General features: G+C 40.2%; 1 protein-coding gene across 7 annotated transcripts in view; it reads left to right on the plus strand.

Annotated features, from left to right (window-relative positions):
* The window catches only part of NAXD (NAD(P)HX dehydratase), a 50,923-nt gene that overhangs the window by 9,379 nt on the left and 28,663 nt on the right, over positions 1-12,881 (plus strand). For all 7 annotated transcript variants that reach the window (XM_013194486.3, XM_066985550.1, XM_066985557.1 and 4 more), the window contains one exon: positions 636-724. In XM_013194486.3, coding sequence (XP_013049940.1) covers positions 636-724 — 89 coding nt within the window. The remainder of the gene's footprint in view (positions 1-635; positions 725-12,881) is intronic.

Genomic DNA, 12,881 nt, shown 5'->3' on the forward strand with positions numbered 1-12,881 from the left:
TGTGAAATTGCAGCATGGAAGACAAACAGCAGACGAGGCTTTCTGGTCACTGCTTACTAAGTGTACTTGGGATTTTTTAAGTTCATAATGGGAGCTTGAGGCTAAACTCCTCAGCTTTATTTAACTGAAGGGAACCTGTTGAAATTGTGCCAGCCTTTATCTGCTATGGATTTGGCCTGTTGAGTAAAAATGGTAGGACTGGAATAGTAGATTGTTATAGCTCTATTTTGCAAGTATATTACAGTATTACTTTTCCTCTCTAGTGCAGCTTATCTCTTGTTCAACTATGTTCTCCTGCCTTTTTTTCCTATTGTACACGTGCTGTTTTAGTCTTTGCTAATCTGAAATGAGAAACAATGCTCAAGTGAGTAAAAGTTCAAGATCTGTATTTCTGGTCATCCTTTTGTTGAGAAACAGAAAAAAAATATTTTGGAAGGTAGATGCAAAAAATGGTATAAATTTTCTCCAAAACATTGCATGGTATGATAAGCCAAAATAGACAAAATACAAAAAGTTTGCTTCAACCACCAAGAAGTAGGAATTTAGATGAAGTATTTACTGAATAATCTTTGGAATGACTAAGTTGTTATTAAGTACAGAATTGATGATTCTATTTGTATTTTTTTCTTTCTTAGGGTGCAGATTTATCCCATGTGTTTTGTACCAAAGATGCAGCAACAGTAATCAAATCATATAGTCCAGAGCTGATTGTTCATCCAGTCCTGTAAGTGACTTACCTTTCTTTTTAATGAGCATATATATATATATTTTAATGAACAAGTCGAGATTACTAGTTTGAACATTTCAGTCTGACAGTTGATTAGTTTGTGTCATGTGTCATTTTTTTCTGAGTTACAGGATGGGTGAGATGGAGATTACAAAAAAAAAGCCTGGTTTTGTCCTTTCATTAAAAACAGTTAGATATTTGTTGCAGAACAATCAGTTGTGAAGTTTTTCATTACTATCAGAGTACTACCAGTACTATAAAATAGTATCAGATGTTGCTTTCCACTACTTGCTGACATGTGTTTTGTGATTGTAATGCATTTAAATGTGAGCAGTAGCAAAATCCAGAGCTAAGATTCTCTACAAGTCAGCATTTTAGAATCTGCATTTGAAAGACAAATAGAGTATGTTCTCTTGCTTCTTCTGTCCAAAAAATATTAAACAGTAGCGTATCTGTTTCCTCTCACTATTTTGTCCATAGTCTTTTACCTGAAGTTACTGGGCAAGGGGGGCACTTATTTTCGTGTTTCTTCATAAGCATCTTGCATCAGATACACAGCTGCTGCTGGGGAATAAATGGATGTTGTTATCTAAAATAAAAGGTTTATTAACATGAAGATGACAGGTTTGATAAGTGGCTGTCCTAATTGGAAAATCAGTGTGCACTTCCCTGAATTTGTATTCTGAAATGTGCTACCAGTTGGTAAACTTTAACAGGATAGATTGTTTCAGTTAGGTGTTGTGATGGTGTACAATGAACACCGTAAATGAGATTTAGGATGTGTGCCTTACCTTTATGGCCCTGAGCTTAGCTTGCACCCATGTGTGTTAAAGTCCATTGGTGTACATAGCAAAGCTAGAAAAAACATATTTAAAACCATATTTGCCAGATATTTCTGTCAGGAAAGGTTTATGACAGTAGAGATATTTTGGTGTGTGAGAAGTAGAATATTTCCCTTATGGGGATGCCTACAGTTGGAAGTCGTAGCAGTTCAAAGAAGTATATTACAGTCTAATGGTGGCTTTTTTTCCTGTCTGTAGAACAAGGTGCTTAGAAAGAGGTCAGTCAACAGACAGGCATCAAGAGTTGAATTTTATTTTTATTAGAGACAGAAAACCCTTGACTTTGTGGATTTTACATAGGGAATCTGAAATCAAGGGGAAGATAGCAGGGCAGGGTTTTTACAAGTCCAGCTGTTTTAGCCTCTAAAATCCAGAAGGCAGATCTTGAGTTGATGTTTTGTCTGATACCATATCATAACAAATGAGATGGAAAATATTAATGGGAGTATTAGCTTGTAACTTAGGTTGTCTTGGTGAGTGCCACTTGGGATACAGCGTATGGTTGCCTTCTATGGGAATAGTTGACCTTGCCTCGCAAGAAGCGTTTTTAGTTCGTGCTATCTGTGGTAATGGAAAAGTCTTACAGGAAAAACAGAAGCAGCATAATCAAAAATGGAAGTGACTGTATAAACAGTAACATTTCTGCTTGTCGGGACCAAATTGTGCCTACTAAATATGTGGGTTTTTATATGCAGATTTCTCAATCGGTGTCTTCTGTGCTATTCAGATTTCAACGGAAATTCTTATTCTTCTGTTTGCAAAAAGAACTTTTGAGTTTAAACTTTATCTCTTCTATAAATTCCTGAACAAAGTGTGATGAATCTAGATGGATTTTCATATCCATATAGCATTAAGTCTGAAAATCAATGATGATGTGTAATACTTTTGTTATAACTGATTAATTTCACCCAGACAGCTGGCTAATTGCATGAATCAATGGCTCTGTAAATATTGCTTATATGACATTCAAAATGAAAAAATGCGAATACCAGAATGTTCAAATTTTGTCAGTGAAATTTCTGTTATTTTTATCTCTTCTGTTTCATTTGAAGAAAAGAGAAAATAGCCTTTTTTAGTTAGAAAGGAAAAAATCCTGACTGACTGTATTGTGCCCGTATTTAATTCAAATTTACACAAGCAGCCTATTTTTCCAGTGAAATCCTTTTGTCTTCAGTGTCACGTTGTTCGTATGATCTTTTATAAGTTGAAGAGAAGTTGGAGTTCTGTTAGCATGGCTGGCTGCTCCTGATTCAGAGCCTGATCTCTTAAACAGTCTTTGTACTTTCTCCCGGGCCACGCTTCACGCATGGGAGAAACTCCGGGTAAAAACCTCCGAGCTACGTCATTGTTTTCTTTTGTGTCCCTCCCTAAAACTTTGCTTTGTTATAATTTTTCTGTGACCCTTCAGAGTAACAAGGTAGCTGTTGTAGCACCCTCTTATTATGCTAATCATAATTATGGCCCTGTGGACTTCTCAATTCACTGTTTGAGCAACTTGGTGCCTTGCCAGGGTTCAACTGCCATTTTGTACAGCCAGAAGTCTGACATTTTATCATCTCCTCTGTGACTTGGCTGATGCTACCTCTCAGGGGTATCTGCCTTCGCCTCAAAGGGGATCACCTTAAGGAAAAAACACCTCTGAAAGTAGGGGCTCCTCTGGCTCCTTCGAGCTGCTGTAGCTGACCTGTGACAAGATGACTAGCAGAGGTGTGTGAGAGCTAGAAGTCGTGCAGTTGTGTTTCAGGTCCTTGGCATATGTCTGTCACTTCAAGGATGTGAAGAATGTTACGTGAGGATTGAGTAGGATTGCAGAAGGAGGGTTATGAAAACGGGCATCCAACATTGCAGTGTTATCAGGGCAATTCCGTGTGGCCACAGCTGCAGATCTTTCTGGGATTCATTTTTAGTGCAACGTCCCATGCTAAAGACACCCATAATGCAAGTTTCTCTGTGATTTTTATCTCGTGACTTCATTCTCTGTTCCTGTGTGTGAAGGAAGGTAGGAGAGCCAGAACTGCACGTTGCAGCCTGGGATCTGGGAAGATGAAGCTTTAACACCTGGCTCTGTGTGTCCTCACTGCCTGAGCTTAAAAATGAGAGCTGTATTTCTTGGGACAATGAGTTGTCAATATTATCAACAGTAGCTTTTCCTTCTTAGTCAGGGGTTCTCTCAAAGGCATTATTGTTCCTTCAGCAATGACGGTATTAATAAAAGCATTAATTAAAAATTAACCAGCTAGCCAGTTCAGTAATTTTGCTGACTTTTTGCTTTCCTGTGGAGAACCTAGAAGTGTGTATTGCAGAAGTCAGGGTATTTGAATAGTGGAGTATACTGTGTCTTGGTCGTAGCTGCCTCGCTCTTGCTACCACCATCTACGTTTTGTGCTGTTTTTCTGTTTTCTGTGTTAGCATGCTCCTTCCATAACTTCTACACAAAACCAGACAAGATAAAACTTACTGAAATGCAGAAGCCAAGTTTTTTTGCAGTCATTTTCTGTATGGATCTTTGCTGTAGATATGTACAGACTTTCTTGCTTTAATGTTTGGAACTTTCTAGAAAACTGTTTTCAGGAGTGTTTTTATATTGCCTTTGTTAATTCCTTGGCTTAGGTCAGGTTGAGTAGCCTGCATGGATACGTGTCTTGGGTTAACTTATACTGTCTTGATAGGTCAGTGATCACAGAGTTAAATGAGCTATACGAACAGAGCTGGCTATATTTTAAAAGAAGGTAGGAGTAAATTTATTCTGCTAGTTCACCTCTTAGTCCTCTTACGAGGACTTTTTTGTAATCTTACAGAGTTTTTCCTTCTTCATAGGCCTGGAAAGATCAAGATACTACTGAGTAACCCACTTACAACCTTCTTGTCAGACAGTTTATTTGTAAAGTCAATAGTTTTATATTCCTTTTTCCACAGAGTTTTATCAGAGAAGCTGTCTGAGGTGTCAGGTCATAAATTTCTTGTGGTCCAGAAGAACTCATGTAATTTTTCCATTCTCAAAAAAAAAAAAATCTTCCTTAAACAAAATACAGATTTAGAACTAATACCTTTCTCCCAGCTGGCCAAATCTCTGGGTTTATATGGACTGGGAAGGATTGACAGAACTACTGAAAGTCTTACAGTTAATTGCAGAGTTCAACTTTTGCTTTGGATTTTGAAAAATATTTTTTTTTCTCACTTTGAAATTGAGGAGGAAACTTTCTTGAGGCTGGCCAGTCTGTTGAGGCCAGCTACTATTAATGAAGAAGCTTATCTTTGGCCCTGGTTGCTGGTATGTATTAACTTGTTTTTACTTGATTTACTTGATTTTGTCCATGATCTGATAAATTGAAAAAAATAGTGAAGGCGAATCATGGGTAGTGAGCTCCTGATACATTATTTGAGTTCACTCAGAAAAGCTGCTGTTTCTTCGCTTCATGCTGCCAAGTGAATAAAAGAGAGGAGATGTGTTCACCTCATGCTCTAGTCCCTTTCCTCCCTGTTGTTGCAAGGCTCCTTATCCCAGGTGAAAACTTATAGATGTTTTATCACTTCAGAATGGGAGATGTAGTAAAACATCTTTGACATCACTGTGGGGAGTGACTCTGCTGTTGCTGCATCTTTGTATGTCAGAAAGAGAAGCATACACATGCAGGTGCGTTGTGCTCAGGTTAAGTCCTGGTCAAATTCATCCTTCGGAATACTTGCTGTGCTGCTATTATTTGACACCGGGATTTGATTTCTTTGGTACATAATTTTTCTTGAGTTTGAGTGAAGAAAGGCATGATTGGTATTTGCTTTTCTTTATTATTTGAAGCTCTTAGGATCTCATTCCTTTTTCCAGCTGACAATCACCAAAACATGTTTAGGCTGAGAGTTGTTTTGTCTTCTCAGGTGTAGAGAGCTGACTTGAAGTACTCAAGCCTTCCTGGTATTGGTTCGACTATCAGCTGTACCTTAAGAGCAGAATGTAAACTAGAAAGTGATATCAATGTAATAAAAATTTGTCACTTTGTTTATCAATCAACATAGTAAAAGTAACATGCATGAGTTTTTCTAGGGACATCTTAATTCTGCTTCATTCTGAGGAAAGTTACATTGTCATCCCAGCTTCATTCTGTCACTTAAAATCACAGGTTTGGGTTGATTGCAGTCTGTTTGGAAGGATTTTTGACAGTTTCTGCTTACCAAGTCAGTTACAGGGAGTATTAATAGGGCAGGACTGCTTCCATTAACTCTAAAATATGAAAACAGCTGAGTCAAGACATTTGGTTATCACGATACTTTTGGGGTGGATCGCTGTAACACACGTTGGTGATGTGATGTAGTATTACATTCGTAATGATTGAGATCGAAACACACTAGAACTGCTTTGAAGGTCTGGATATTTCTAGATGAAGGCCGTAAAATAATTGTGTTGGTACTTGTGGTGTCTTTACGAGGCTGGATGAGGTTGCCCTTGAGTGCTGTCGTCATGTCTGTGTGAGAAATCTCAGAAAATAGATTGAAGCGATAGCTTCTTCTCCTTTGGGGCTCTTTCTCACAGGATATGAGGCTCTGCTCTGCGTAAGAGAGGTGACCCCATTTATGTAATGTATTTAGGTTTGTTATTAAGGAGGCTGTGGTTGGCTCTGGTGCCTGTAGCGTGTTGACAACATACCTGCCCAGTGCCTGGTGAAACAGATATTGTGCCTGAAATGAGAGCCTTTTGTGTCTGTGTAGCAGCTGTGGAATATGTTTGGGGTTTTGTCATCATTATTACAATGCGAAAGGTATGATAGGATAACCAAGGCATTTTTTCCAAATACATACCTTGGTAGGTAATTCACACTCGCACTGTCTTGAAGGTGGAATACAGAGCAAGTAAAGACTGTGGTGTCTGCATATAAAGAGCAGTCTCTGGCTGTGAACCTGGGACACCAGTGCTTCTCCTGGCTGCTGGCTTGCTGTTCTTGCCTGCTGTTAATATTTGAATGAAGCCTGTCACATACGCCTGCTTATTCAATAGCAGAAAAGGAATAATTGGTTTTAATATTATTCAATCCCTCCCTCATTAGGGCCTTTGCTTTTTTTTTTTTTTCTTTTCATTTTCCTCCCTGTCATTTAGTCAGGTTGTAGCAAGTAAATAACTAACGTCTGTGCAGTCTTTGCAGATTAAACACTATATAGGCATCTTTCAACAGCCTGGTAGGTGAAATTAACCATTTTGTCTTCTGAACTTTGTTTTTGGTGTTTTAATATACTAATCTTAATTCTCTAAATACCTCTTTTTGGTCTCTAATTGCATCCAACCAACTTCACACTGTCATCACTGAGATTGACTCTGCCTGATGGAGGTGCTTGGATCCCGTGAGTTGATCATGGGATCAGTGAGGTTTCCTAGAACAAGCAGTTATTTCCAGTTCTATTCAAGGGGCTGAGAGATGCTGCCTGAAAAGTTTGGGCTTCTGGAAACTTGGAGTTAATTTACAAGAACGATGATTTAAACATTGAGAAATACAGCTACTCTGGGAATATATGATTATTTTAATTTTATGCTCATTTTTTTGCACTGTTTGGTTTTGCTTGTAATTCCTTTGACATAACCTTTGGAGAATAATCTCTCTCTCTATCTTATTTGCCCATTTTCCAATAATGACTTCACCCGAGGTTTACCACAATAGTTAATAATTATCTTTCTGAGATAACTACCTAAATTCTAGAGCTACACATTATGTCCCGTCTTTTGCTCTTTTGATGTACTGTATAACATGACAGGATCTAAATGTCAGCAGGTCTAGCATTTGATTCACGTTAATATAATTACCTGCAGTGCTTGGACAAACAAAACCAAAACTCTTTCATCCTCAGATCAGAGACTTTTTCTCATCTTTGAAGATAAGACTCCAGGTTGGCTTTTGAAACTGCCCACTTAAAATGTCTTTGTCTGAGTTTACATAACAGACTTTTGCAATGATACATTTTAATGCATTTGGAGTTGGGCTCAATCATTCCACGTGTGCACTGATAATGAGCAGAATTTAAAAAAATATCTTCTCCTGTGAGGAGCCATATAGTTGATCGGGTGACAGCAGTCGTGTCCCTTGACCTTCTCTAGCAGGAGGTCCCACTGGTTGGCATTTTACCAAGTCCAAACCTAAGATTTCTCAGATTACCTAGGTGGTTCCACCTGCCTAAAACAAATGTGAAAAGCTGCTGTCTTGCTGCCTCCTGTACGTGCTGTCATTTGTGGTTATCTCCTATTTCCGTAGCTCCCAGTTATACCCATGCTGACTGTGCTTCAGTTTCTTGTTTCTGTGTAAAATTTGACAAGGCTGCACCTTTTCATCGTTGTTCCTTTTCCCTCTTCTAGAAAGCAATGACAGTAACTGTCATTCATGGGGAAAGCTGCTGTGTTTAGACCTTTCTCTGATAATTTAAAGCTATTGCCTTGACGGCTTTTGATCACTCGGTGAAAGCCACTCTTTGAATAAAATACAGCACACAGCAAAATTCTTTTTGTTTTGGGGGGCAGGAGACTGGAGTTATGTTTCAGACCCTAGCTGTCAAGTGTTCTCCAACTCTGGACAGTGACCAGCTAGAGTAGACTTTCAAGCAGATGGTGACTATCAAATATCTGTTACAAACTGCTCTGGAAGATGTTTAGAAACTGTGGGTGATCTTAGGGCAATAGTCACCATCTATTTTCAGGCTCTTTGTTTTTTTTGGAAAGGTTATTACAGCGAGCTTTCACCAAGATAAAGATCTACAGAACTGTCTTATTTCAATTTTTATTGTGTGATAGTGAAATACAGAAGAGTCCTGAAGAGCAAAAAGCTTAAAGTTTTTATTTTTCTTATTAGCAGTTCAAAACTAAAAGATATAAAAGGCTGTGAGGCTGTGCGTTTAGATAAGAGGCAACAAGGAGACTTTGCAGTACTGAATCCAGCAATTACTGTCATATGCACTGTAACGAAACCGGTGTAGTTCTCGTATGTAAAAATAATTTGAGTGGGAATCCAAGAGGATGTTTTTTCAGCATGTACTGATTTTAGTTTGGTAGAAGTTATCTAAAGCTACCAGTAATTCACACACACACAAAAAAAAATTAGTCCTCACCATTTCAGAGACTAGGTGGTGTTTTAATTTGAAGGGAAACTAATACCTTTTTAGGATTTTCCATGAAAGTTACATTCTGAAGGCAGAGAAAAGAGCAAAAAGATAAACATGCAAGATTCTGAACACCATGCCTTGGTCCTGTCTACGGAGGAGGTTCAAGGAAAGCAAGCGATAAAGCTGTTGTGTCTCCCTTCCCAAGAGACTGCAGTCTTCTCCGCATGAGCTGAGTGAGGCTTTGTGTCTCTCCTCAGCCTCTCACTAACAGCCAAGGGAAGTTTGATCAGAGAAACATGTGTGGGGCCCTTTTTCGCAGTGTGCCCCACTGTGAGACTGTAGGATTGCTTATTTATTTATTTATTTACCTCTGCTTCGACTAATGGACGATGTGTAAAGTTGATTGATTGACAGTAGGTTATCTTTCTGACACTTGACACTAGCTTTAGACTCTTCCTCGCCTACTGGCCTTCACAGGAATTAGATGGCTTATGCAAGCTTCGTCTGTTTGCCTGAAAAACAATAATTCTGTTGTCTTGCAGATGTTATTTTCGTGTTTATGCTGCGGTAGTCCTTTTCTGTATGCAGTCAGAGCTTTATCAGTTGTTCTCCAGACAAGCTAAGACTTTGACAAAGCTTTTGGGTTTTGGAAGGCTGTTGGTTAGTTGCTTGCTTGAACAACAGTGAGATGTCATAATCTAGATTCCCTGCGAAATGGTGTCTGACAACATTTCACGTAATAGTGGTTAGCTGGAAATTAGGTAGCTCTTTAAAGATCTGTTCATTGCCTGCAAATCTACAACTGTGGTCTGTCACCAGAATATTTTATTGCACGCATCTGCACAGTGCTATTGTAGTTCTCCATCCGTGTTTACTGGTGTAACTGCTTCAGTTCAGCTTCCTAAATTATTCCCATTGTGTAAGATTACTTTTATTTTGGGAAATAAAAGACGAGAAAATTGGAAAATAAACAGGACAAGAGGCAGTGGGCGCAAACTGAAACCCAAGAGGTTCCATCAAGACACCAGGCAGCACCTCTGTGCTGTGTGAGCGCTGGCACAGGCTGCCCAGGGAGGCTGTGGGGTCTCCTCCTTGGAGGCCTTCAGAAGCCGCCTGGAGATGGGCCTGGGTTCCTTTCGCTTGAGCAGGGGTTGGACCAGATGTCCTCCACAGGTCCCATCCAGCCTCAGCCAGTCTGTAGTTCTGTGAAAACCCTAACTTTTGGTTAATCAAAGTCGTGATGAGGGAAGATAACAGCTCTTTCTCTCACTCTTTTCAGAAGTTCAAATGCTGTTTTCTTGGGGCCTTGCAAGAGGTCTTCTGACTACTTTTATATTAGTATTAGCTTTGCTCTTCGGAATAGGAGTATTGCATTCGTGATTTTTATTTTGGAAAAAATCCATGTTTCTTTATCTTATGGCTCTGCACCCCTAAAGACAATACTGATTCTTGTTTACTCAGTCCCTCTCTATCCAAGCCTGAAGATTACATCTCTTTTGATCAAGGGGACATCATCTTTATACCTCGTACCTTTACAGATATTTTAAAAAAATGGTGCTAATTTAAGTTGTGTGTGCATGTCTTTGGCAGTGGAGGCGATAATTAAATGGAGTGGTTTGAAATCAGGTTAGGAATCAGGCAGAGCAATTGGCATGAAGGGACAAAGGAAGTAACAGTTATTTTTGTGAGCACAGTACGCAGCGAACAGCTGAGGATATGATTTGTGTTTTGTGCTGGTACTTCTGAAATATTTTGTGTTTGTTTGTTTTTTAATCCCCAGAGAAACAAGAATACATGTTGGTTTTGTCTGCAGTAGTAAACTAAACAGAGCCAAGGTGTATTTATTCCCAGTTATCTGAGCATTATTATCCATACTGCCAAATTATCCAAATGATCCTGGGCAAGGTTTTGGCCCATGCCATGTAACATTTCCTAAGCAACTTCTTCCTTTGCTGAGGAATTACTACAGTCCAGGGGCTGTGCCTGGTAGGCAGCTTGGTTGTTAACCCTGCTCTGAAGCCTTACAGCGTAGGGGCCATTTGACTTCTGCGTCAGAAAACCAATCTTGGGAATGTTTAAGTATTGTGCGTAGACTGTAGCTGTTAAGAGCTGAAAGAGTTTCTGTTTGTGCTACGTCCTGTGGTCAGGAAAGTTGGAGATGATTCCCATTCATCATCTTCCTGAAGAAAGTTACACGGTGGTCATTTTTACTCCATCAGCTTTAAAATATTACCACTTTGATGTCTGTGTGTGGGACTAAGCCGTAACCTGATGTGATAAGCCCTTCCACTTTCAGACAAGCAGAGCCAGGAGAGTTTATAAGGTGTCCTTAGGTGCGTAATTGCAGCTGTTGTGAGCATCCGGTACCTTGAAGTGAGGTTGGTGTGATGCTACTCGGAGGCAGTATTCGTTCTGCTTCCTTTTATAAAGAATAAAAATCCATCAGATATTTTTCGGCATGTTTTTAATAGCTGATTTTGCAATGTAATAGTCATTATCACCATTCTGAATCTCTTGGCCCGTCATGTGCCTTGGGTTGCTTCTCGATGCGGAATTGCGAAGGAGTTATGTGAAACGTAATGTTTGTAAAATGCTTTGAAGATGAAAAGCTCTACAGTAGGTTTTTATTATTACCAGGGGCAAAGTGAGCAGGAGTGGCTTGGTGTTGGACTGTTCATTTCCCAAGAGATGGCTTTGTTTTGAAGAGCGTACATTATCAGTTGGGTTGGAGACCAAACTATCTTATTTGAAGTCTGAATATAAAGAAACTAGTAAACTTTATACCTTGAGATTATTTGCATGAGAAAGTTTATTATTTGCAGAGGAAGTTTTGGTACAATCTTCGCTCTATTTAAAGTAACGTTTATTTCGTGTACTTGTCTTCCACTATCCAGAGCTGGTTTGAATCCAGTCCTTTCAAACATCCTTATCAGGAAAGCAGGGATTTGCTATAGATCACCTCTCCTGGTCTAAAGCTAAAACCAGTTTCAATATGTAATATATAAATAAAAATGCGTTCAGAAATGCTGACACTTACTAGAATTTGGTTCAAAGACAGATTTTCAGATGTTCTACCTACCACATATTAAGAAAAGAAAAAGGGACTTTTTTGATACATGTGTTAAATATGTATTGAAATACTTGTGTTTTCAGCCTGTATTTACATAAGGTGGTTGTAGAAAGGAGTAGGGGCCGCTGATTCGGACATCCTCAAGCTGCTGCTGTGTCCCTGTGGCCTAGAGGATGAGGGGGAGCCGTGCGGCTCCAGCAGAAATTCGACTTCAGCTCGCTTAGCGGGGAAGGTGCTTCAGGGACACCTGAAGGGACACGTGTCATCACGTGGCTCGCCGTCCCCCTTGCCCTTGCCGTGGGCCGTCACTTCCACCCCGCAGAGCTGTTTTGACAGAGCCGTGTCCCGTGGCGTCAGCCCCGGGCGCTGCTGGGGCTTTGTGAAGCGGCCCTTGGTGGTGGCGAGGCCTTTGGGCCGCGGCCAGGCGTGAGCAGGCCGCCTCGCTTGTGCAGCTGCACGAGCTTCTGGCTCCTGCCTGGCACTTGCAGAAATCGCTGTGGAATTTGCTGATTCTGCCAGACCCGGGCTAAACACTTGTTCCCGAGTGGTGTGTCCCAGCGGTGCAGCTGTCGGTTATGAAAAACATGCAGGGGCTTTTATCCGCAATAACAGAGCTCTGTCGAAGTATCGCAGGCTGAAAATATCCTGAGTAGTGCTGTCGTGTAGCACCTCCTTGCTTGGCGTGCAGGGAGCTTTTGCCCCCCGTGCTTGGGTTAAAATGTTCGTCTGTTATCAGCCACTTGTGCCGGAGGTGGGGAGGGAGGCTAAACTTCCCCTCCGTATTGAAAGTAAGGATTTACTGACATTGTCCAGCTGTGCTTTCAAAATGTTCTGACCTATTTACACAACAAAACCGATCCAAACAAAATAAACGTTTCTGGTGAGCTGCTGAATGCTGGATTGCAGCGCTTGCATTTGGCAGTGGGTATTCGTGTCGTTTTTCCAACACAGGCAAAACCTAAACACTACAGAGATCTTAAACATTACAACCCCATGATACCCGTAGTGAACAGCTTGCTGCTTCTCTTGCCTTTTGGGGAAAGGGGACAGTCTGGCTGCAATTCAGTTGGAACAGATGCTTATGAAACAACAGACAAAAAAAGCACACGAGTAGATTTATCATTTTGCCATACAGAATAATAAATTGCATAATTTCCAGCAAGCTGCAGTA

The sequence above is a fragment of the Anser cygnoides genome, chromosome 1 (genome assembly GCF_040182565.1).
Source record: "Anser cygnoides isolate HZ-2024a breed goose chromosome 1, Taihu_goose_T2T_genome, whole genome shotgun sequence".
Lineage (NCBI taxonomy): Eukaryota > Metazoa > Chordata > Aves > Anseriformes > Anatidae > Anser > Anser cygnoides.